General features: G+C 38.6%; 1 protein-coding gene across 2 annotated transcripts in view; it reads left to right on the top strand.

Moving 5' to 3' along the window:
- The window catches only part of PPP4R2 (protein phosphatase 4 regulatory subunit 2), an 88,950-nt gene that overhangs the window by 37,100 nt on the left and 25,732 nt on the right, over positions 1-26,118 (top strand). For both annotated transcript variants that reach the window (XM_049715565.1, XM_004268024.4), the window contains one exon: positions 520-601. In XM_049715565.1, coding sequence (XP_049571522.1) covers positions 520-601 — 82 coding nt within the window. The remainder of the gene's footprint in view (positions 1-519; positions 602-26,118) is intronic.

Raw genomic sequence — 26,118 nt, 5'->3', positions numbered from 1 at the left:
TCGCCTTCCAAGCAACAGGCTTGAGAACAGTGGTTCTCAAACTTGGGAGAGCATGATTTCAGCGTTCTGAGAATTAGGCTTTGATACCCAGGATCATTGGGGGACGGCTACGAGAGGGAGCTGGTGTTTTCTTAAAACGCAGATTTATGAACTTCACGTAAATAAACAGTCTGTGGGGTCGGGATCTGGGGTTTTTGTGTTTTAGCCGGTCTCTGAGATGAATGTGGTCCTGGTGTTCCCCCGGACCACAGTTTGAGAAGCACTGCGTTAGGGCTGGTTTGTGGCGAAGTTGAGTGCCCCCTTTAGGAGGGCTCTCGTTACCTGTGAAGAGTGACATTTGAAATTGGAGAGTAAGAGGTGGATATTTCGTTGAGAGGCTTTTTTAAATTAAAAAAAATTTTTTTTAATTGCTGCTTAATATGAGGAAGGAGTGAGAGGAAAGTTTGTTGTTAGAAGGCATTGGAAATGGTTGGTGGACTTTTAGAAATACTAATAACTTTTCTTTCTTCCCTTATCTAGATTTTGAGAAGAGGGGGAAAAAGGAAGTTTGTCCGGTCCTGGATCAGTTTCTTTGTCATGTAGCCAAGACTGGAGAAACAATGTGAGTTGAAAACATGTAATCGTTGTTATAGATCTGTGTATCCTTCAGAATTGCTCAGGAAAGGGACAGAAGTGTATTTCAGAAGCAGTGAATACTCCATCTGTCTAAACTGCACAAGCTCCAGTAATTTAAAGCATTTACTAAGTGTATATGCTTTATTTACTTCATATGTGCTCTGTAACGAATTTTAGAGCTTTGTTAAGATTTTCTTTATGCTTTTGCGCATTTAGAATGTGTTAGTCTAGAAGAGCCAGAGAAAAAGAAGAATGCATATTCCATTATGGCTGTTTTTGGCCATAACAAACAGGCTTATTTCCCAAATTCTGTGGCTTTGATTCTGTTTCAGATTCTTTTATTGGTGGTATTTTCTCCTATTGTCCTGTATCCAACCTTTTGTTGTCATATTTATATATGTGGGTGCTTGAAGTGTCACTTATATTTATTCTCTTGAGCACTCTGGGTGATTATCTGACAAATTCCAGATGCTAATCTTGACTGTCCTGTAAACTTTCTAGGATAGCTAACTTGTTAACATACGCTCAGCATTTTATTAGGCTTGTTTGCAAATGCTGTGAATCTGAAACTTATACTATGAAGTTAGCACTGTTTTCAGAGGAACATTTCAGTTCATTGTTGTGTGTGTAGTTTAGGAGTTGTTTTCACACTCAGGCTAACTTTATTTGTAGAGAGCAGTGCAGATTTGGTGCCTTGTAGCCTTTGTGTAGGAGGCAGTGAACAGGAAGGGGAGAGGTTTTTTTGGGGGGTAGTTTTAAAAAGTGGGCTTTCTTTTGGCCCCTCTACTTCATGTCTAGTTTTAAAATTCTTTTTGAGGCCTAATAAAAGAGTGTAAGCTTCAGCAAATGATGTATACTTTCTTTGGCTTTATTAGCAAATGTTCATTTCTCACAAGATTTGCTTATGGTTGCAGCGTAGCCTTCTAATAACTGGCCTGATTTTAGAAAGGGGAAAAAAAAACCCTCTTTAATGGTCTTGCAGACGAGCTGAAACTCTCTGGTGCTTATTAAAATTACCAGTCACCTTAGGAATGTGACTGTGATGTGTTCAATCTTAAATTTCTATTTAGTGCTTTTAAAAAATAGAACCCTTCAGGAAAGAAAGGTAATTTTTGCCTTTGAATTATAGTCTCCTAGAACATCTTGATTTTAAAAACTTGATGCAGAATAATTTGTATTTATATTGATTGGTAGTTGGTCCGAACTAATACCTCTCTACAGTATCAAGAGGAAAAGCATTTTACTTCATAGTTTTGATAAACAAGATTATTTGGAGTTAAATACTTAACGCCTCTTACCAGGTGTGTACAGACTGCCGTCCCTTTTTTTTGGTGTGTGCGGTACGCGGGCCTCTCACTGCTGTGGCCTCTCCCATCGCGGAGCACAGGCTCCGGACGCGCAGGCTCAGCGGCCATGGCTCACGGGCCCAGCCGCTCCGCGGCCTGTGGGATCTTCCCGGACCGGGGCACGAACCCGTGTCCCCTGCATCGGCAGGCAGACTCTAAAGCACTGCGCCACCAGGGAAGCCCCTGCCGTCCCGTTTTGATAAAATACTTTGGCTGTAAATGTATAAACAGTTGAAAGTTTCTACAAGAAAGCTCTTTAATATCCTGTTTGACTGGATCACTAAGTGGCTAGGGAAATTCAACCTGATTTTTCTGGACAATTATTTGTCCTGAGAGAGGACTTGAAAAGGTCATCAGTTGTCCCATCCCTGTCCACCCCTCCAACCCCCCCAAATCTTTAGGTCTTTGTACATTTACTGAGAGTATTTTGTATTAAAGTGATTGGTGGTGTTAGATTCTTTATGGAGTTTGGAAAATATTTTTTAATTTATGATTCAAACAGCTGGTGTTTTTACATTTAGCTTTATTTAGTCTTTTTTGGTTTTTTGTTTTTTTAAATCAATATGGGCATTCCGTAACTTTTTTTTTTTTTTTTTTTGCGGTACGCGGGCCTCTCACGGTTGTGGCCTCCCCTTGCGGAGCACAAGCTCTGGACGCGCAGGCTCAGCGGCCATGGCTCACGGGCCCAGCTGCTCCGCGGCATGAACCCGTGTCCCCTGCATTGGCAGGCAGACTCTCAACCACTGCGCCACCAGGGAAGCCCATGCCTTAACTTTTGATACTGAAATTTGCAGTTTCTGTCATCATTTATGGCTAAACTGAGCTTTGTCTAACTTCTAAGACTGTAAATATGAGAATGAAAATCTAAAAGGTAGCAGTTCAGATCTCTTTGATGTTTTAGGATGGATGAGTTTCTTAAGGTAAGAATTCCTGGATTTTTTTCCTCATTTCTGTTTTTAGAAAATAGCTTTACTTAATAATGCTTATTTTAAAAAACTTCAATTATTGAAAATAGTAAGTTTAGTTTACTAAAAATATATAGTTTGGTAAATTTTGACATCTACACTCATGAAACTAACACCACACCCCAGATGGAGAATATACCCATTACTCGCAGAAGTTTCCTCTTTCCCTTTGTAATCTCCCCTCCCTGTGTGTGCTCTCCTCCCCTCAGGCAACTAAAGATCTGCTTTTTGTCACTGTAGATTAGTTAGCATGTTCTGGAATTTTATGTAAATGGAATCATACAGTATATTCTTTGCCTTTTTTTACTCCGCATAATTTGAGATTGATCCACGTTGTTCAGAAATCAACAATTCATTCCTTTTTATTTCTGAGTTGTATTCATTACATGGATATCCTACAGTTCTTGCTTCATTCACTGGTTGATGGGCATTTGGGTTATTTCCAGTTTTTTTAAAAAAATTTATTTATTTATTTTTGGCTGCATTGGGTCTTCATTGCTGCGCACAGGCATTCTCTAGTTGCGGCGAGTGGGGGTGACTTCATTGACGTGCACAGACTTCTCATCACAGCGGCTTCTCTTGTTGCGGGGCATGGTCTCTAGGCATGGGCTTCAGTAGTTGTGGCTCGTGGGCTCTAGAGCGCAGGCTCAGTAGTTGTGGCGCATGGGCTTAGTTGCTCCACAGCATGTGGCATCTTCCCGGACCAGGGCTCCAACCTGTGTCCCGTGCATTGGCAGGTGGATTCTTAACCACTGTGCCACCCTGGAAGCCCCAGTTTTTTCTTTATTAAATAAAGCTACCGTGAACGTTTGTGTATGTGTCTTTGTATGCATTCTTTTTTTCTTGGGTAAAAATACATCCAGGAGTGGAATGGTTGGATCATATGGTACATGTATGTTTAACTTTAGAAACTACTGAACAGTTTTCTTGAGTGATTGTGCCAATTTGCTTTTCCACCAGTATCATGGGAGTTGAGATCAGTTTCTCCATATCCTTTCCAACACAGTACGGTCGATCTTTCTCACATTAGATATTCTAATAGGTGCCTATTGTATAGTGGTTTTAATTCGTATTTGCCTAATGACTAATGATGTTGAGCATCTTTTCATCTATTTATTTGCTGTTTGTATATCTCCTTTAGTAAATTGATTCTTCGCATTTTTGCCCATGTTAAAATGGGGTTTGTTTGATTTGTTATTGGGTTTTGAGAGTTCCTTATATGTTATGGATACAAATTCTTTATTAATGTGGTTTACAAATACTTGCTACCACTGTGTGGCTTGTCGTTTTATTCTCTTAACAGTGTCTTTTAAAGTGAAATTTTAAATTTAATTCCATTTTGATTTTTCAAAATTTCCTCTTTTGAAGGATTCTTACTGCATTGTGTGTTGTGATCATTTGTTCTTGTGTGCTTTTTAGTTTAGTCTTTATTTCCTGAAGTAATTCTTTTCTCATTCTTTGCTGTATTCTATTGCTTCATTTTCTGAGTTTCTCTAATTCTGACTTGTATCATTTTTCTCAATATGTTTAGCTCATTTTGAAAATAGTATAAGGTTGTGATCTGTTTCTGAGCAAGTCTTTCTAGCTTCCCTTTGCTGTCTTGAGGGATGTTATTTTGCTCCTTATTCTCCTTTTTTCTTACAACAATTTCATATTAGATTTGACCTTGATATTTTTCTGTTTTGCATTTTTATGTGAAAATAGTTTTTCTGCACTTTGAGGAGGAGGCATGGTTCAGAGTAGCTGTCCTTAACTTCACAGAGTTTGCTCATTATTTTTGTGAAGTATTAGAATATGGAGTGTTCTTTCTGAAATTTCTAGGCTCTGTTCTATCAATACTTTTATTTGGACCTTGTCTTTCCTTCATCTCTCTTGTCTCTTTCTCTTGTCTTTGGGGGTCTCCTCTGGATGGGAGGTCTGGTGGGTCACTTTCAAGAGCTCATGAAGCAAGACTTTGTCCCTTTCAGCCCTTACTGGAGGTCCTTTCTCTTCACTTATTACTGTGAGTGGGCAAAACCTATCTCAGTTTCAGCTACTGTTCTCACATTGACCTGCCATGATTTCTTGTGAACACCTGTTGGCAGTTTTGTGGTTCTCCTGTTTGTAGGCCCTTCCGGTTCACTACGACTTCTGTTTTCTCTTGTACAGATTCTGATAATGATACTGGTCATGTGACCATAAGTTTTTCCTCATTAACTTACATTTTGGGGTTTGTGAGGTAACCTTGTCAGGGAGTTTTGTTGTAAATGTTTTTGCTTATTGGTTTTGGGTTTGCTGTTAGTTACGTTTGACATAAGAGGTTTTGGAGAGATGAAAAATTGTAGCACCTCTGCCATCCTCTCAGAGTTACACTATTTAGGAGAACTTTTTCTTTTTTTTTTTTTAATTTATTTTTGGCTGCATTGGGTCTTCATTGCTGCATGCAGGCTTTCTCTAGTTGTGGCGAGCAGGGCTACTCTTTGTTGTGGTGCGCAGGCTTCTCATTGCAGTGGCTTCTCTTGCTGTGGAGCACAGGCTCTAGGCGCGCGGGCTTCAGTAGTTGTGGCGCACGGGCTTAGTTGCTCTGTGACATGTGGGATCTTCCCGGACCAGGGCTCGAATCCGTGTCCCGTGCATTGGCAGGCAGACTGTTAACCACTGCGCCACCAGGGAAGTCCCTAAGAGAACTTTTTAAGTCAGTCCCTGTTAAGTTAGTTTCCTCATCTATAAAAGGGAATAGTAATAGTACCTCATAGCATGAGTACATAATACACGGAAATACACTGCTTCATAAACAGTGTTAACATTATTTATTTACTCAATAAATAGTAGTTGTTATCGTGTTGATAATGCTTATATTGAGTCTACTTCTTTTCCCTCCCTGCAGTTTCTAACTCTTTGTGTTCAGCAATTTTGAAATACTACTAAGAAAATAAAAGTTACTTAAAAAGTAGTAGTAATCAACAACTGAGATCTGCATTATTATAAATAAAATCTCCTTAAGTCCATGTGACTGTTAGATCCTTCTTCTGTGGCTTTCTTTAGGGAGGGAATTTTGTTTTGTCTAACATAGTATCAAACGCTTGAACATTATTTCTAAAATGTCAGTTTCACATACTACCTTTGGGATTTTTTGCCACATCCTTGCAGCATCTGTACAATTATTTACTTAATGTTCTTTTTGAGGTCAGCTTACTTTTCTTCAGATTTTTTTAAGATGGAAGAATACTACAGATAGAGATTAAGCCCTCATTTGACCCCTCCCCAGAAGTATAATCAACATGTTAATTTCTTCCTCTTAGTCTTGTGAGAAGTAAGGAGGTCTGAAACCAGTGGTTTGTTGCATTAGTTATATTTTTCTGTCATTTTAAAATCTGTAAATACTAAAATATTAATATGAATTACCCATGTGCCACCTAAATTCCTATCATGTACCATTATCACAGTGGTACACAGAGGAAGCACAGTAGATTTTCAGTAGGTATTAGTTAAATGTTGCCCTTTTGCATCTAAATATTTTAGTAACTGCAGTGATTAAATAGGAACATGAAGAAAATTGTAGTTTTCATTTGTTTCATCACATCAAACCTGTAAATCTGATGTGTCATATACGCTGTACAAAATCTACTGCGTGATGCACTGGAAGCTAGATGTGTCAACACAGTTTTCTGACTGGAATTAACTTCAAATCGTCAATCTTTTTGGTGTGCAGGTGAGTTCATATTTTCCATGTTCAGTCCAGTTTTTACTAGTAGTTGGCTAGTCCTCTAATTTCATGAGAATTAGCGTGTGGTAACGTCATTCTGGGAAGGAGCATGGCTTGATTCTGAAATTAGCTTGTCAGAATTAGCTGTGTGAATTAGGGCAAATAATTTGTGAGCTTGTTTCCTCACTTCAGAGATGGGGTTTATACCATGAGGTTGCCTCAGCTTGTGTGAGGACTTGAATAAATGAAAATATGTAGCTATAGATACTAAAATTTGGGAGAGGGTAAAAGTTAGAATTGTCTGTGCGTTGGGCATAAATAGAGTGCATTTGGCTCATGAAACAAGTGTGAGGTGCTTAATCTTGTGGAAAGAGCTCTGGTTGGAGAGTCACGAGAGCACAAGACAGACCTGGGTTTGAATTCCCAGCTCTACCACTTAGTTACTCTGTCACCAAGGCCAGCTTCTCTGTGCCTTAATTTCCTTATCGTAAGATATGGGAAATAAAGTAAATCCATCTCAAGGGATGTTATGGGAATTCACTGAGTTCTTACTTTATGAGTGCTTAACGCTGTGACTAGTGCATAGTGACAACTCCCTCCTCCCCATAGCTACTATTTTAGTCTCCAGTAAGTCACTTAAATTACTGTGGGCCACACTTCCCTCAGGTACTGAATGAGGAGCTTATAAAAGATGATTTCCAAGTTTCCTTCCATTTCAGAAGCCTGTGGGAGTCTGTGTTGTGGCAGTAGTTACCAGGGGTGGTATTGCAGTAACAGTGGTAAAGGGTGGGGCACAGGCACAGTGGTTGTCATTAAATGTCTGCTGAAGGTGAAGATGTTATCTCTTGGGAGTATGTTACATAGGTTAGTGGTTTGGAGACAGTAAAAAAATTGAGAATCACTTGGATGAGAGAGACCAGTCAGTGTTACCACTAACTCATGAGAGCCACAGAGCGGTTCCCAGAGTGTCTGTTTTAGTGTTACCTACATGTGTGCCTTTTTATCTATATCCAGAGATCCTCTTTGTGCCTGCCAATAAATTGGAGTTCATAATGCTTATGGACTATTACTGGAAGCCTGTCACCAACTTCATGTGGCTTCAGAACATCTTATTAGTAAGAAGATGAGGAATTTATGGTCCAGATTTACAGTCGTTTCCCTCTGTTCTGTGGACTGTAGGTCTTTTACCTTTCTGATATGGGAGTTTATTATTGGGGGGCTGGGGGGGTGAGTGAGTGTGTGTGTATGTTTGTGTCTGTCTACCTAAATCAGTATGATAGCAAAAAAACTTAAATCACTTACTAAAACAGAGTATAGACAGTTGAAGGGGAGAACGTTGACTGTTATTTCATTTAATACATATGCCTGTGAAAGCATTGTACTTTAAAATACCTGATGGATGTGAGAAATGTGTTTTAGATCTTCATTTTTGCTAGGCCTTCATATGTGTTCAGTTGCTCATCTTTGTTCTCTCTGGTTTCACCCACAGCGATCCTTTTCGTGTATCAGGCTGCCTGGGTTTGGCACTCCTTGTAACCACCCTCCAAACTCCATTCCTACCAAAATAGATTGAATATTATTGAGAACGTACACCATTGACTGTAAAGTGTATAAGAGCTAATTTAAGTCTCAATAAAAATGTAAAATAATAGTAATAGTGACCCATTGCTTTTAAAAAATGTGCCATATATGTGGTAGTTCAAGTAGAGCTTTTTTGTTACCACTTACCAGTTTGACTTTGTTGGGGGGGGGGCGAGGGAGATAGCTTTATTGTAGTGAAGACACACTTGGAGCTGTGTATGTCAAGGTATCTCTTGTCTCTCTGCTTATAATCTGCTTGGCTCTAGGTTAGCAGGCTGTCCTGGTTAAAATTCTAGTTTCATTGTAACCTACTTGAATGACCATGATGGAACAAGTTAGTCACCTACGCCCTCTTTTCCTCTGTTGCCCAGCTGAAAATATGAATAACAACACTTAGGTTGCAGAGTTTTTGTGAAATAGCAGGCATTCAACAAATCTTAGATGCCTTGTTTATATACTGTGATATAAAACATAAAAATTCATAGTAAAAATAACACGTATTTGATACCAGTGTTGATACTTAAAAGTTTTTGCAGCTTACTGAAATGAAATCCTAAGAATGAAAACATACTGACGAGTAACAGTGATCTGTTTTCAGGTCCAAGACTTCCCTAATCTCATCAAGTTTCTTTATACTTGTGACTGAGCTAGCTGTTCATTTTACTTGCCAAAACTTTACTTCAGCTATTATCGTTTCCTTCTTTCCTGTAGCCAGGTCTGACTTAGATGTGCATACCTGTACTTGTGCATACCTGTACTTGTACTATCTCCCTATGATTTGTCTGGGCTCCCTTCAGGGGGTGGAGCCTCTTGAGTATTTTGACTCTTTAAATCTTATTCTCCTAATGTTATTTTTTGTAGTATGTGGTGCTTGTGAGTACTCCTACCTAGTTAGAGTCTTTGATTGATTTTAAAGTGGTGAATCAGAAATCTTTAAGGGACTAGGATTTTCACATAAGAACTTCTGTTTTGGGTTATCAGGTTTTTTTCTTCCTAAAAGGCAAACTTTTAATGAACATTTCTTTTGTGCCAGAAACTATCAGATGTTTCATATGCCTACCCTAATTTAATCTTCACTAGTACTCTTTGAAGTAGGTGTCTCCTTTTTAAAACTAAGGATACTGAGGCTTGCAGAACTTAAATAATTTTGATTGTGCAGCTGGTGAGTGACAGAATTGGGATTTAAACTCAGCCATTCTGACTTCAGATTCTCCCATAACCAGTACTTTATACCACTTCTCACTTGTTCATTTGTCTTCTCACATCTTTCCTGTTTACTGTAGCTATCTTAGAATCCTTACGAAACTACTTAGAATTTGAAGCTATGCATTTGGTAGGAATCTATTACCACTGTTATTTTTGTAAATTCTAAGACTTTCATGCTGCTTACCTAAGCCAGATCCCACGTACCTGGCCACCCCTCCTTTCCTTGTGCTACGGTATAATGTGACCTTCTAGGCACTGACACCACAGGTGGTTTCCTGGGGGAGGGATTGTGGCAAGTATGGGGAGGTGGGGTGTGGTGGTTTGTGGTTTAAGAAAAACTATGTTAGGGGATATTTATTGAAAGGGTCAGTAGGGTAGGTGAGTTGATGTACCCTAACATTTGTGATTTTGATCATTTTCTGGTGACCCCCAATGCTGAAACCTTTCAATAATTGTAATTTTGCAGTATACATATGAAGCATATAGGTGATGAACTGATGTATGTATTTTAGGTAGAATGTGTAAGCCTCTTTAACACATGCATCTTGGATTTGTTATTCTGTCACCCCCAAATCTTACCTTTGCAGTATTGGGAGATAGGTTGATAATATTTACAGGTGATGAAACAAGAAACTACATATTATAGAAGGATTTGAAATTTGAGATACGTAAGAGGTCTTACAGGTGTATTGGTAATTTTTGCACTGTTGTGTACTGCTGGGAAGGCGGGTGAGGTAGCTTTTTTATTAACAACAAAATATTTCTATTCAGAATTGTTTGTGCTAAAGTGAATTTAGTATTTCTGGAGATAGTTTTATTCTGGTCTTATTTTAGGGATATTATTCATGAGGACTCCAGGGTAACTTTTGAGATTGTGGGTATTTTTTTTCTCAAAGTGGTTCTTTAAGTGGGGACTAGTCTGCCTTTTCTAGGGCCTTTGCACATTAAGAGTATTTCTGCAAGGAGTAATCTTAAATGTGGATAGAATGTGGCCTGGTTTTCTTTTTTCCCCAGTGAAGACTGTTGGTGAACCATGGGTTTTCCTGTTAATCTGTTGTAAGACAAGTTGTCTTTCTCTTGCTCCTGTATAGCTATTAATACCTCTCTAATCTTGTCCTAACTGTTCATACTAGAGGGTTCATGGGGATAATACCTTGTTACCTTGTCATCCACTTTTCTTGTAAATATTGTCTGTGGCATTTGATTTTGCTATCTTAGTTGCTGTAGCATATGGCAGAAGTGAATGCCACAGCTAGGATTTGGCCACTTTAAAAAATTCCAAAATATTGATATTAGGTGAGTATATGGACAGGTGGTAAATATAAATGCAGAACTTTCAGTGTTTCTGAAAGTATCTTAAATATGGAGAATATCATATATATGCTTTTAAAATTCACATCTCCATATTGGTTAACAAGAAGTTTGGTGAGAATAATTGCATTTTGAGTTTAATGGATCACATAAATTAAATAATTATTATTGTGCCCATAATATGAAAAAACTCATGTACAAAGATTATGGAAATTAATACTCCTTTAGATAAGCCTGTCTAGTTTTAAAAGTTTTTTATTACAAAGTACTCACAGGAAAAAAGAAAAATCAAACTAGACTGTTGTTAACCTGTTTCGTGTGTATTCTTAATAGAATTTTTCTATGCATATATGTGTATATATGTTAATTCTTTTAAAAAATATTATATCATACTTCTGCAATTTGTGTATGTCTTATTGAAGCACATCATTTTTTGGGTTGCATAGTATTCCATCATTTTGTCTGTATTGTAATTCATTTAACCTGTCCACTTTGATGGTCTTAAAGATTGTTTACAGTTAAAACAATGCTTAAGTGAGCATAATTATGTTGGCACAGATGCACGAATGGGATTTATGGGTTGGACTTTATGTGCATTATTATCTGGCCTTCAGAAATCTTTTTGTTTCAACATATGCCTATAGAAACAGTGTATCAAAGTTACCTGTCCAGTATCAGTACTGAACATTATTAGGCTTTTAAGTCTGAAAATCAGATAGATGAAAAATGGTATCTCATTTTAATTTGCTTTTTTAAATTTTATGCCAGCATCCTTCCATTTGTTTATTGCTATTTGTAGTTTTCTGTCTCCCTCATTTATTAAGCTATGATTTGTTTCTTAATTTTTTTGGCTAGATTTTTATTGATAAAATAATAGAGTACCTTGATAAAGTTAACTTCTAAATAAGTTATACTTTTGTTGTGTTAGGAATAATTTGAGTTTAAGACAGTCTCAAGGACTTCACTGGTGGCACAGTGGTTAAGAATTCACCTGCCAGTGCAGGGAACACGGGTTCGATCCCTGGTCCGGGAAGATCCCACATGCTGCGGAGCAAGTAAGCCCACAAGCCGAAACTACTGAGCCCGCGTGCCTAGAGCCCGTGCTCCGCAACAAGAGAAGCCACCACAATGAGAAGCCTGCGCACCGCAAGGAAGAGTAGCCCCCGCTCGCCGCTACTAGAGGAAGCCCGCGCACAGCAACAAAGACCCAACACAGCCAAAAATAAAATTAAATCAAAAAAAAATTCTCATTCTAAAAAGAAAAAGACAGTCTCAAGCAGCAAGTTGTTTAAAAAGGATGGTCTAGACATTATAGCAAAGGATAGTCTTTGTTATCATGGGTGGGTTGAATTGTTATTTCTGGCATGTATCTGTCTTTTTATTCACATTCCAAAGACAGGTAGGCATATTTATCAGTAAAGGAAACTTCAAATACAAAGTATGAGCAATGTCTTTCATTTTTATGACTGTATTTGAAATTTTGTCCTGGTAAATCCCCCACACACACACATGTGGTCCTGGTCTATTTATTTGTAAATAGGCCAAAACAACCAGTTAGTTTGAGAGAAAAAAAAACAAAACAAAACTACATTCTGTCCTTAGGTTGGCTGAATACTGAGAACACGCTGAGATCTCAAAAGTGTCATAAAGTCCTAGTCAAGCAGAAGAAATGAAAATACTACCCCAAAAAAGGGACGTATCTTAAGATTGTTTCCTACTATCTTAAAATTAGTTTTGAATAAATACACACTTTTATTTAAATGTACGTAAAATACTAATGGTGTCTAAGTAAAAGTAATTGAAGATGTGTGAGATTTTTGAGATGTGGGATTTTTCTTCAAATTTGCATTTAATTCTGTAATATTTATTTCACTTTCTGTTTCAATAATTCTTAACAGTGGTTCTCAACCAGGGGTGACAACGTCTGGAGACATTTTTGGTTGTTACAAGTGGGGGACGCAACTGGCATATAGTGTGAAGCCAAGAATGCTACATTGCACAGGGTAACACCCAACAACAAAGCGTTATCAGACCCAGAATCTCAGTGCTGAGGTTGAAAGATTCTGCTTCATAGGAAAAAGCATATGTTAATCTTTAAAAAGTGTCTAATAGTTTTGTTCTGTGACCTGTGAAATAAAAATAGTGATGGGTATTATAAGACCATCAAGGTCTTTAACCAAGGCTTCTAGTTTTATTGATACCTTTCAGGCTTCTATTTGACAAACTTAGAAAAGTCTGATTTTGGGAAATAAATACTACTTATTGAAGATTTGATAGTTTAATTAAAGTGTTGTCTTTCCTGACTTTCAGTTAAGATGAAAGTCCCAAATGTTTTGCCTTTTATCTGATCAGATATTGTCTAGAACTCTTTCTGCTTGCTGGTCATACTGACAACGCTTTTGACGTTAGATATGTGGCAATTCTGTGATACCACCTGAGTCTCCGACAATTCAGTAGTGCCATTTTCTACTTGGAGTTAGCATCAGATCTCACATGTTAAGGGCTTAGTCCCACAATACTGCCACCTACCTATCCCCTTCAGACACCAGTCAGAAGTCCAGGCTGTTATACCTGTGTTTCTGACCAGCAGGCTAAAAATTAGAGGGTTCTATGACCCCTTCCTCAGGTTCTGTTAATTTGCTAGAGTGGCTCGCAAAACTCAGGAAGTTTACTATCTAGATTATTCGTTTATTAATATTGCACAGGATGTTAAAGGTTATGAAGGAGTAGCCAGATGAAGAGATACATAGGGGGAGGTCCAGAAGGGTCCTGAGCACAGATACCTGTGGAGTTTGCGTGCACCACCCTCCCGGCAGGTGGATACATTCTTGCTCACCAACCCAGAACCTCTCTGATCCCCATAGTTGATAGATGTCTATGGAGGCTTCATCAGGTGGGCATAATCGATGATTAATTCCACTTTTAGCCCCTCTCCAAAGAATGACAGTGGGAAGTGCGGTTGAAAGTACCAAGCTTCTAATCATGACTCCATCTTTCTGGTGACCAGCCCCCATCTAGGAGCCTACCAAGAGTCAGAGTTGCCTCGTTAGAATAAAAGACATTTCTATCACCCAGGAAATTCCAAGGGATTTAGTAGCTCTGTGTCAGGAACTGGGGCCAGAGACTAAATTTTACAACAGAAGATTCTCTTAGCACCTTTATTTTCAAGGGTTTTAGGAACTCTGTTAGGATCTGGGAGCAGACAGCAGTATGCATAGTTCCTTTTTTTTTTAAACATCTTTATTGGAGTATAATTGCTTTTCAATGGTGTGTTAGTTTCTGCTGTATAACAAAGTGAATCAGTTATACATATGTTCCCATATCTCTTCCCTCTTGCGTCTCCCTCCCACCCTCCCTATCCCACCCCTCTAGGTGGTCACAAAGCACCAAGCTGATCTCCCTGTGCTATGCGGCTGCTTCCCACTAGCTATCTCTTTTACGTTTGGTAGTGTATATATGTCCACGCCACTCTCTCTCTTTGTCACAGCTTACCCTTCCCCCTCCCCATATCCTCAAGTCCATTCTCTAGTAGGTCTGTGTCTTTATTCCCATCTTGCCCCTAGGTTCTTCATGACTTTTTTTTCTCTTAGATTCCATATATATGTGTTAGCATACAGTATTTGTTTTTCTCTTTCTGACTTACTTCACTCTGTATGACAGACTCTAGGTCCATCCACCTCACTACAAATATAGCTCAATAACGTTTCTTTTTATGGCTGAGTAATATTCCATTGTATATATGTGCCACATCTTCTTATCCATTCATCTGTCGATGGACAGTTAGGTTGCTTCCATGTCCTGGCTATTGTAAACAGTGCTGCACTGAACATTTTGGTACATGACTCTTTTTGAATTATGGTTTCCTCAGGGTATATGCCCAGTAGTGGGATTGCTGGATCACATGGTAGTTCTATTTTTAGTTTTTTTAAGGAACCTCCATACTGTTCTCCATAGTGGCTGTATCAATTTACATTCCCACCAACAGTGCAAGAGGGTTCCCTTTTCTCCACACCCTCTCCAGCATTTATTGTTTCTAGATTTTTTGATGATGGCTACTCTGACCGGTGTGAGATGATGTCTCTTTGTAGTTTTGATTTGCACATGGTTCTTATTACTGCACAAATATGTCCATTAGCTTCATTGGACCATTCTTATATGTGTAGGGGAGAGAGAGAACCTTGAATTTCTCACTTCGTTGGTGGATTGCTAGCTTTGTGTCTTAATTAACTGCTCTGCATATACCTAATCTGTAATTACCCATGAACTCTGCTGACTGATAGCCTGGCAGCTATGTGTATCTCACAAAGTCACAGATTACTACACACCTGGTCAGTACACCAATGGGACATTAGTGGCAGCAGTGTTGACCACTTCTCCCAGCTCCAAAGGAGTTAGCAGCCATAGCCACCCGCTGCATACTGTCTTTGAAAGGGAAGGGTTAAGTTGAGCCTGGAACAGGTGAGAAAGATTTCTGTCATTTTTCAGATTTAACTGTGTTAAAGTGAGGACTCTCTTCATTACTCATGCATTTCAAAAACAGTCTGACAAGGTGAGAGAAATTGGAGGTACAAAGTAGAGAGGTCTACCAAACCTGCATATTTTAATGTAATTATTATTATTTTAAAATTTATTTATTTATTTTGGCTGGATTGGGTCTTCATTGCTGCACACGGGCCCTCTCTAGTTGCGGGGAGCGGGGGCCACTCTTAGCTGTGTTGTGGGGGCCTCTCATTGCAGTGGCCTCTCTTGCTGTGGAGCACGGGTTCTAGGCACGTGGGCTCAGTAGTTGTGGCACACTGGCTTAGGTGCTCCGCGGCATGTGGGATCTTCCCAGAAGAGGGCTCGAACCCATGTCCCCTGCATCGGCAGGCAGATTCTTAGCCACTGCGCCACCAGGCAAGTCCCTAGTGTAATTATTAATAATACTTCATTAAATATGATACACATGGTAAACTGGGCAGAACACCAGGTGTAGACTAGGACTGTTCTAACTAGGATGTATTGTCTCTCTGTTTCCTTTGAATTCTCCCTTGTATAGCATTACTAGTTTGTATCATTCATTCTTATACTTTTATCCTATTAGTTAGGCAAATACTGTTTTATTCTTTATACTGGTTTCTTGATCTGGGCTTTTTTTACCTCTCCAATTTGTCTCTTGCCACTGTATGTAACTTTGCCAAGTGACTTGCAGTTCACTGAGTATGCAGTGCTCTGTTTTGCTAGTATTAAATTCTAATAGCATCTGTTTTTTAAAAAAATTTATTTATTTATTTTTGGCTGCGTTGGGTCCTCGTTGCTGCACGCGGGCCCTTTCTAGCTGCGGCAAGCAGGGGCCACCCCTCGCTGCGGTGCGCGGACCTCTCACCGCAGTGGCCTGTCCCTGTTGTGGAGCAGGGGCTCTAGGTTCCCGGACTTCAGTAGTTGTGGCGAAAGGGCTCAGCTGCTCCCCGGCACGTGGGATCCTCCCGGACCAGGGCCCTAACCCATGTCCCCTGCATTAGCAGGCGGACTCCCAACCACTGCGCCACCAGGGAAGTCCCTCTAATAGCATCTTTCTGTTTGTTGCCTCTGACATTCTTCCTCATGGGATAACTTCAACTTGTCTTTTAAGACTGTTCAGACAGCTCCATTCAAATACATACAGATCGCCTGAGAAGCTCTCTTGGATTTCCTTTTCTCCATAGAAACTACCATATTTATGACATGCATTGATCATATTTTCTGTTAGTCTGTTTCCACTTGTGGTTCTGTAGGCTTTGAGCGCGCTGAAATTGCCTCGCTTAAAACGTGTCGCAGAGTTAGGAGCTGGATTAAATATCTAAATGGGAGAAAAATAAGACTCTTGTCTTCATCTATTAAAGAAATATTCTTTTCTTTAGAAAAAAATAGAAAATATTATTGGTATCAGAATTTTGAGCTTTGTGTATGTGTGAAAATTCTGAGTTTGCTTGCTTTCTCTCTTCCCTTTTTTTCCTGTGTGCAGATTCTATTTATCCTTTGTCAGTTTTGCTTGTTTTTACGCCTCCCTAGATTTTAAAACAAGATAGTAATCTTGCCTTTCTAAAGTCTGCATTTTACCATTTTCTACTCTGTATGGGGACTTTTTTTTTTAATGGTTTCATCAATTGGCTTTTTTTAAAGTAAATTTATTCATTTTTGGCCACGTTGGGTCTTCGTTGCTGTGCGTGGGCTTTAGTTGCGGCAAGTGGGGGTACTCTTCGTTGCGGTGCGCGGGCTTCTCGTTGTGGTGGCTTCTCTTGTTGTGGAGCACGGGCTCTAGGCACATGGGCTTCAGTAGTTGCAGCATGCGGGCTCCATAGTTGTGGGTCGCTAGCTCTAGAGCGCAGACTCAGTAGTTGTGGCGCACGGGATTAGTTGCTCTGTGCATGTGGGATCTGCCCAGACTGGGGATTAAACTCGTGTCCCCTGCATTGGCAGGCGGATTCTTTTTTTTTTTTTTTTGCGGTACGCGGGCCTCTCACTGCTGTGGCCCCTCCCGCCGCGGAGCACAGGCTCCGGATGCCCAGGCTCAGCGGCCATGGCTCACGGGCCCAGCCGCTCTGTGGCATGTGGGATCTTCCCGGACCGAGGCACAAACTCGTGTCCCCTGCATCGACAGGCGGACTCTCAACCACTGCGCCACCAGGGAAGCCCCCGCTGGCGGATTCTTAACCGCTGCGCCACCAGGGAAGTCCCTGTATGGGTACTTTAATATAAGTATTATTTCTTCTACCAAGCTAGGCCCTTAGAGGCCATAATTTGTTTTTTGATCATTATATGCTTCTGTATCATATGTCACTGTTCCTTCAAAGTAGTAGACTTGCTGTCTTAGCTTGGGCTACTGTAGGAAAATACCGTAGACTGGGTGGCTCAAACAACAGAAATTATCTTCTTACAGTTATGGAGGCTGGAAGTCTGAGCTCACAGTGCTGGCATGGTTGGGTTCTGGTGAGAACTCTTCCTGGCTTGCCCAAGGTCACCTTCTTTTTGTGGCCACACATGGAGGGGATGGGGCCTGGGGGACTGCTCTCCTGCCTGCCCTCCACACCCCCCATTTTTTCTACTAAAAGTAGTAGTCCCATCAGGAGGGTGTTACTCTCAGGACCTCACTCATACCTAATTGTCTCCCGAAGGCCTTATCCTCAAATGCTATCACACTGGGCTAGGGCCTTCAACAAAAGAAATTTGGGTGGATACAAACACAGTCTGTAACATTCGTCAATGATTTGTATGTCTTTTTATTTTTACTGATTACATTCAGATATGGATTGTTTTATGCAGATGTATTCTTAAAGGTTTTGATGTTAATTGAGTTTTATGCAGTAAACATTTTAGGTGTACACTGTTAAAAAGAAAGTGGAAGGAAAAGGGGCTGGGATTTATTGAATGCATAGTGTGTGATAGTAAATGCATATTATGTGACATTTTATGTAAAAAATGCTGGTGTGAAGTTTTCTGGCTTTGTTATATACTGTTCTTCAAGTTAGTTTTTGTGTAATTTCTGTGTATCAAGTTTGCTTAAATTCCTTCAAATCTTTATTGAGATGTCAACAAATGATTATTGAGCATATATTCTATCTGGGTACTGTGCTAGGTACCTTGGGATGCACTGGTGAGCACACAAACCACAGTCCGTTATAGTGTTTATTATTTTAAAAGTGTTATATTTCATTTAATATTTTGCTCAACTGCTTTTATCAGTATTTGCCAGTATCAACTATGTGTTAAGTTTATCTTTAAAATTAGGACTTGGGAAACTTAAATGTGTAGTTCCTTAAGAGTAATTTTTTTCAGTTGCTCCTTAAGTCAGCATATGCTGTAAGAGTAATCTGATTCAGTAATTATCATTTTTGATATACATTTCTATTTTTAAGTTTTGGGTGGGGAGGTGAAAGCTTTAGTGTCAATACTAGCTTAATAATGTGTGAAGTGCAGTAGAGCTTGGTCAGATTAGATGGGAATAAAATTGAAATTGCTTTAAGATTTTGCTTTTTGAATTTTTTTATGCTATGTATATAAATTCCAGATATACCTCAAAATTTTGACATAATTACAAATTTTATTAAATTAACAGTTTAATCCTAGACTCTCTTTGCTACCCAGAAAGACATTTTAAAATTAATTTTCTGTAAATATTCCTCATCAGCGTGTGTTTTTTCCACATTTTTATATCTTTGAAACTGAATGTCTTTCAAACGTCAATAGTGTCCCAGTTTTCTTAAAATAATGGAGAGTCTTACAGTTTCTCCTGATTTAGATTTGATTAATACAGTGTTGTTAGCTCTTTGAAGGTTTAGGAAAAGTACATATTTAAGTGTTTTGGATGGGTGGTACAGACAGTTTGGAAGAATTATTTTAAAAAAAAGGCTTCTGAGTTTACAGTGTAAGTAGATTGATTTAAGTGTTGGTATGTTTCAAATAAGAAAAGGTTTTAAACATTTTAAAAGTATATTCCTTTTATATTTAGTTGGTAGTCTTTAAAAGTTGTTGGTATGAGGATTTGTGGATAAAATCATATTCTTGTTTGTGATTGTTTGAAGGTTTTGCTTTTTGAAACATTTGTAGTTGAACTGTACAAAAACTTCAAATTATAGAATCACATTAATGGAATGAAGTTTTCTAAATGTGGTAATTTTTAAAATTATTGAATTTGGTGTTGGTGTGAGGCGTAGTGTTGAGAAATGTGGCCGAGTATTTAAAATGTTTTTTTTTTTTTAATTATAAGATCAGGATAGGGTACCTTATTTAAAACAATTTGAACAGTGCAGTATTTCATAAAAGAAGTGAAAGTCACTCCCATTTCTGTGCCCCCAAATATGCTTAATATTTATATACTTCAGTAAAATAAAAAAGAAGGAGAATTTAATAGTAGCTTTAAAAAAAGTCATCAGAAAAAACTATAGCATACTTGAGCAAACCTTTGTGTTCTGAGGAATTAAATTCAGGCATATGTGAAAAAGAAATGCCAGTAGCCCTTTACAAATGTAATTGGATCAACTTTGCTTTTTAGTTTTCAGTTTGAATGGTTTTATTAGAAAGTTTCTTTTTTTTTTTTTTTTTTTTTGCTGTATGCGAGCCTCTCACTGTTGTGGCCTCTCCCGTTGCGGAGCACAGGCTCCGGATGCGCAGGCTCAGCGGCCATGGCTCACGGGCCCAGCCGCTCCGCGGCATGTGGGATCTTCCCGGACCGGGGCACGAACCCGTGTCCCCTGCATCGGCAGGCGGACTCTCAACCACTGCGCCACCAGGGAAGCCCGAAGAGGTAGTTGTACTTTTAAATAAGGTGGTCAGAGTAAGCCTCATTTTGAAGGTGACAGTTGAGCGAGACAAGAAGTTGGCCATGCATATATTTAGTAGCAGAGCATTCCAGGCAGAGGACTTCCAGTGCAAAGGCCCTTAAGAAGGAGTGTGTCTCACTTTTTTGCAGACTAACAAAGGTGGCCACTGTGGCTGGAGTAGACTGACCAAGCAGAGGAAATCAGAGAGGTTAAAGGAGATTGGGGTCAAATCATGTAGGCAATGTGGACCATGGTAAGGACTTCTTAGACTTTACTCTGAGTGAAATCAGCAGCCAGTGTGGGGTTTTGCGTTGAGAAGTGACATCGTCAGACTTAAGTGTTAAGAGAGTTGTATGAACGGCCGTGCTGATAATAGACTTTAGGTAAAGTAAACTAGAAGCAGCAGTTATTGAAAATAATAGTGTTTTTGAAGAGGTGGATTAAGTGGTAGGAGGTGGTGAGAATTAGTCAACATTTTTAATACATTTTGAAGGTGCAGCTGGCAGGATTTCCTGAAGATAGGGTGTGGTGTGTGAGAGAAAAAATGGAGTCAGGAATGACTCCGGTTTGCCATAGCAGCTAGAAGGATGGAATTTCTTCACACCTGAAATGGGAAAAGGTGTGTGAGGAGCAATTTGTGGGAAAGACCAGCAGTTCACTGTTGGACATGCTGAATGCTATTTTGATGTGGAGCAGGTGGTTGAATGGGTGAATGTGGAGATCAGGAGATTTCATGGGCAAATAGTATTTAAAACTTCCAGACTTGACAGTATCACCAGGTGTAGACAGAGAATTGATTGGTTGAGCTTTGGATTACTCCAGCATGGAGCATTTTGTGAAACCAGAAAAGGACAATGAGTAGGAAAGATCAGCAAGTTAAAAGACAGTATCAGAAAGTAATTGAGGAAAAAGGATCAACTAACTGTGTGAAGTACTCTTTATATGCTGTTAAGATGAGGTGTGAGAAATGATCATTGGATTTAGCAATATGGAGGTAATTGATGACCTTGATAAGAGCAGATTAATTTTAGTGGTGGGAGTGAAAACTTGTTTGGAGTGGGTTTGAGGGATAATGGGAGGGAGACAACTATTTCAAGGAGTTTTCCTTCAAAGGAGAGCAAATAAATGATGGGAGAGCTAGGAGGGTAAGTGGAAGGAAGAACAAAATTTTGAGATGGGAGAAATATAGATGTATTTGTAAGGTAGTGGAAATGATCCATTAGAGATTTTAAAAGTTGATATGGTTGATAGAAGAAAGGGGAGAATTACACAAGTGATGCTCTTGAGCAGGTGTGCAAATGGAGAATCTGGCATGTAAGTAGATGAGAACATGGGTAGTTTATAACAGGTGGGAATTCGGGGTGTGCATGAGCCTACTAGTAGGTGGATAAATGTGGTGGGACTCTGGAAATTCAAGGTCATTAATTGTGAGAGTGAGGGAGAACTCAGTAGGGGTTTGAGGAGAGAGAAGATATGAAATAGTTACCTAGAATAGTCTGGAAGTGGATAAACTAGGGAAATAAAATATTAATCTGGTAGTGTACTTGAAACAAGCCAGCATGGTGATTCATTTTTCTTTAACTTTGTGTTTGTGCCCATGTGTGCTGCTGTATAGGCACAGATTTGGTGGGGATTGCATTTTAACCTACTAGTAAAGTTGACTTTGTGAGTACAGTGAAGCCGGAGAGGGCGGCTGTATGCAAGGAGATGACTAATGGTTAATGATTAATTATAATTTAATCTTGATAATGAAGGTGGTGAGGGACAGTAAAAAGGTGGTAGGATCAATGGATTGGAGGTACTGGTAGAGTCAAAGAACTTTTGCAGTAAGTGCAATATATTTAAATATCCTCTAGTTTAGAACTATTAAAAATATGACTAGCTAAGGTTTGACAAAGCTGGGTGAAGTGTAGGTTTTTTTTCCCTGTTCTAAATTCTTACATTAGCTAAAGTATTATGTTTACTTTTTAAAAGGAAATAATTTTGTGAATGGATGAAGAAGGAATATTGGGTAAATTTTCTCCTTTCTCTAATAGAAGGGAATAATTAAAGAGGCTCTAGAAGTGCTCTTAGGCTGGAGAGATGGCCTCAATTTGTTATATATCTGTTATGTGAGAGTATATAAGATAAGCTCAACCATCTTATGCCCTAAAAGAGGTCTTTCTCACTGTCCCAATCCATTTTTACACCTGGAAAGCCGTCTGGAAAACTCTGCATATTTCTGCAGTATTACTCAGATGTTCTCCACATCCTGAGTTTCTTGAGGACAAACAGCCATTGATTGAGTACTTACTAGGTGTCAGCCACTTTGCTAAGCAGTCTGCTTACACTAATGTAATCCTCACAGCAGTTCTGTGAAGTAGATACTGTTACCTCCATTTTAGAGAAGGGAAACAAAGGGAGTCTGGAGTTATCTCTCTTAGGTCATACAAATGAAAAAGTGGCTGAACTAAAATTTGAACCCAACCAAACTTTCAGACTCTAGCACCAATGCTTTTTAATTTTTTTTTTTTACCATGTGATTTTTACTTTCATCGAAGTTTTACATGCACAGGATTTAGTGAGTTTATTAATATGACAAAGGGAACAGAAAAAAGTCTTCTGTGTTCTTTCCTTTTTTTCCCCTATTCCCTGGAGATAACCACTTTAAAATCATTGTTTTCTTGGGGGAATGGGTGTTAATCTGCCTATTTCTAAGTTACAGTCTTAGAAAATCCCTTTTTTCTTTAAATTTTTAGAATTAATTATTGATTTCATAATAATCACAGTGAGGATTTAGTTTTTTTTACTTCCTCTCCTTCACTCCATACATACATACTTCTCACTTCCATTGCCCAATGTCTTCAGTATAATTATATTGAAAATTTGGTCAGTTCAGCATGTGTTACACACATTGTCTTAGTGAATGCTATGTTTTCCATTTAATTTTCTGTATACTTATGGCTAATTCCACCCCAAACTTTAGTTGTTTAGATCTCATTGCAAAATATGACATATTAGGTCTTCTACCAATTTTATATTTTTTTAAAAATCTCTTGTGGAGCCTTCTTAACTGCTCCATTCTGGAGTGGTTGCTCTTAGACCTGCCCTATTCCTCCGCTCTTGGAATCTGCCTTTATCATTATTCTGAAATTCACTTTCTCCTCTTGGGTCTTTAGTTTCCTTGATAGCATGTCACATTCTCTTTCTTGGTTTACTTCATTGTTTTGGTGGACTGAGAGAAAGCATGATAGGAAATACATCTTTTTTTGTACTTTCAACGAAAATGTTTTTTTTTTTCCTACCCATTTACTTAAATGGATAGTTGGAGTACAAAATTCTAGGTTGAAAAGAGTTTTTTTTTTGAATTTTGAAGGCATTTTCCTGTTGCTTTCTTCCTGCACTGTTGTTAAGTCTGAAGCCCTGTATGTAATCTGTTTTGTATCGCTGGAGTTTTGCAGAGTCTTTTGTTTCCAGAATTATGCAATTTTACTATGATGTCTGACCCCCTAATCTATTTGTCAGCCTTTATGAGGCTCTCTCAGTTTGAAAAGTAGTATCTTTTAAATATGGCAATTTAAATTTATATTCTGTTTTACTACGGTGAAACATACATAATATAAAATTTACCTGGCTTCCCTGGTGGCGCAGTGGTTGAGAGTCCGCCTGCCGATGCAGGGGACATGGGTTCATGCCCCGGTCCGGGAAGATCCCACACGCCGCAGAGCGGCTGGGCCCGTGAGCCATGGCCGCTGAGCCTGCGTGTCCGGAGCCTGTGCTCCGCAACGGGAGAGGCCGCAAGAGTGAGAGGCCCGCGTACCGCAAAAAAAGAAAAAAGAAAAATTACCATTTTAATCATTTTCCACTAGCTTTATTGAGATATAATTGACATATAGTCATTTTTAAGTGTACAGTTCAGCATTAGTGATGTTGAGCACTTTTTCCTGTACTTCTTGGCCATTTGAATGTCTTGTTTGCAGAAATCTCTGTTCATATCCTCTGCCCATTTAAAATAAGGTTTTTTGTGGGTTTTTTTTGCTATTGAGTTGTATGAATTCCTTGTATATCTTGGATGTTAACCTTATCAGCTATCTGCTTTGCAAATATTTTCTGCCATTTCATAGGTTGCCTTTTAATTTTATTGATGGTTTCCTCCACTGTGCAGAAGCTTTTTAGTTTGATGTGGTCCCATTTCTTTATTTTTGCATTTTTCGCCTTTGCTTTTAGAGTCAGGTCCAAAAAATCATGTTTAAGAGTTTTACGGTTTTGGGTCTTATGATCAAGTCTTTAATCCATTTTGAGTTGATTTTTGTGTAGGTGTAAGATAGTGATCCAGTTTCATTCTTCTGCATGTGGCTATTCAGTTTTCCCAGCACCACTAATTGAAGAGACTATCCTTTCCCCGTTGTATAGTCTTTGTTCCTTTTCCAAAAATTAATTGACTGTATTTATACATGCATGGGTTTATTTTTGGACCCTCTGTTCTGTTCCACTGATGTTTGTTTTTATGCCACTACCATACTGTTTTGATTACTATAGCTTTGTTATATAGTTGAAATCAGATTGTGTGAGGCCTCCATCTTTATTCTTGTTTCTCAAGATTGCTTTGGCAGTCCAGAGTCTTTTGTGGTTCCATACGAATTTAGGATTTTTTTTTTCCTGTTTCTCTGAAAGATGCCATTGGCATTTTGGTAGGGATTGCATTGAATCTGTAGATTGCTTTGGGTAGTATTTGGCCATTTTAACAATATTATTCCATTCCATGAGCATGGAATATCTTTGCATTTGAAAGTGTCTTCACTTTCTTTCATCAGTGTCTTAAAATCTTCAGTGTACTGATCTTTCACCTCCTTGCTTAAATTCATTCCTAAGTATATCATTGTTTTTGATGCTGTTGTAAATGGGATAGTTCTGTTTCCAATAGTGAATTATTAGTGTGTAGAAACACACTTGAGTTTTCTATCTTGAGTTTGTATTCTGCAACTTTACTGAATTCATTTGTTTTAACAGTCTTTTGGTTGTGTCTTTGGACTTTTCTATACATAATATAATGTTACCTGCAAATAGAGATAGTTTTACTCTTCCTTTTGGACTTGGTTGCCTTTTATTTCTTTTTCTTGCCTAATTGCTGTGGCTAGGACTACCAGTACTATGTTGAGTAAAACTGGTGAGAGTGCACATTCTTGTCTTGTTCTTGATCTTAGAGGAGAAGCTTTCAGCTAATTACCACTGAGCATGATGTTAGCTTTGGGCTTGTCAGTTACTTGTTTTAAAAACATTTCCCTGAAAAAAAAATTTCCAGTTAATTTTCTTAGTTTCGTCTTACGTAGATGGAGATTCTCAGGAAGGGTTATCCATTTCAGTGTTGTTGTGTTCATTTTTCACATGTTCAGACAGTTCTTAGACTAGAGTACAAATTGTTTTCTCAGTAGATACTATGCTTTTAGTGGTTATTATTTTTTCTTTGTTTTGAGAGTGTGTAGATAGAGAAAAATGCTTTCTAAATAATTATATTTTATTAGTAATTGTAAGGTAGCATAACTCCGGGTCATACTTCAAAACACTAATAAAAATAATCTGTAAATGGAATAGCACAAAATAGATACATACCACACTATAAAAAGCCAATATTGCAAACACTATAAAGACACTTTGAGCTTCACCTTCAGACTCTAAAAGGATTCTCCAGGATGAAACCGGTGTACTAAAGTGTACAGTAATCTGCCACCACTGCTGTGTTAACTCATTTTATATTTCGTTAACAAATTATAAAACCATTTATGTATGTTCATTCAATCTCCTTTAAAAACTTGAGTATTTAAAACTTCCTTTGCTTTGCACCGCATGAATTGATATCTGGGTCCAGGTGGAAGGACTTTTTGCTGTTGTTTGTTGTGTTTTTTCCTTCACCTTTCTCAATGAACAGAAGACTACACCCTAGGAAAAATAAATTCTAGATCATATCTCCACAGCTCATTTTCCTGTACGACTAGAAGTGATTCATGAGATAGATTTTAATGCTAATGAGCATTTTTTGAATGACTCATGTACATTTTAGAATTTCTCCTCTGTCTCTTAAAATATATATATTCGTGCTGTTTTATTCTTCAGATTTTTTGAGAGTTTGGTGTTGCACCTCTGATTTTGCCAGC

Source organism: Orcinus orca, chromosome 10 (assembly GCF_937001465.1).
Source record: "Orcinus orca chromosome 10, mOrcOrc1.1, whole genome shotgun sequence".
Lineage (NCBI taxonomy): Eukaryota > Metazoa > Chordata > Mammalia > Artiodactyla > Delphinidae > Orcinus > Orcinus orca.
This window is presented reverse-complemented; position numbering and strand designations above follow the sequence as displayed.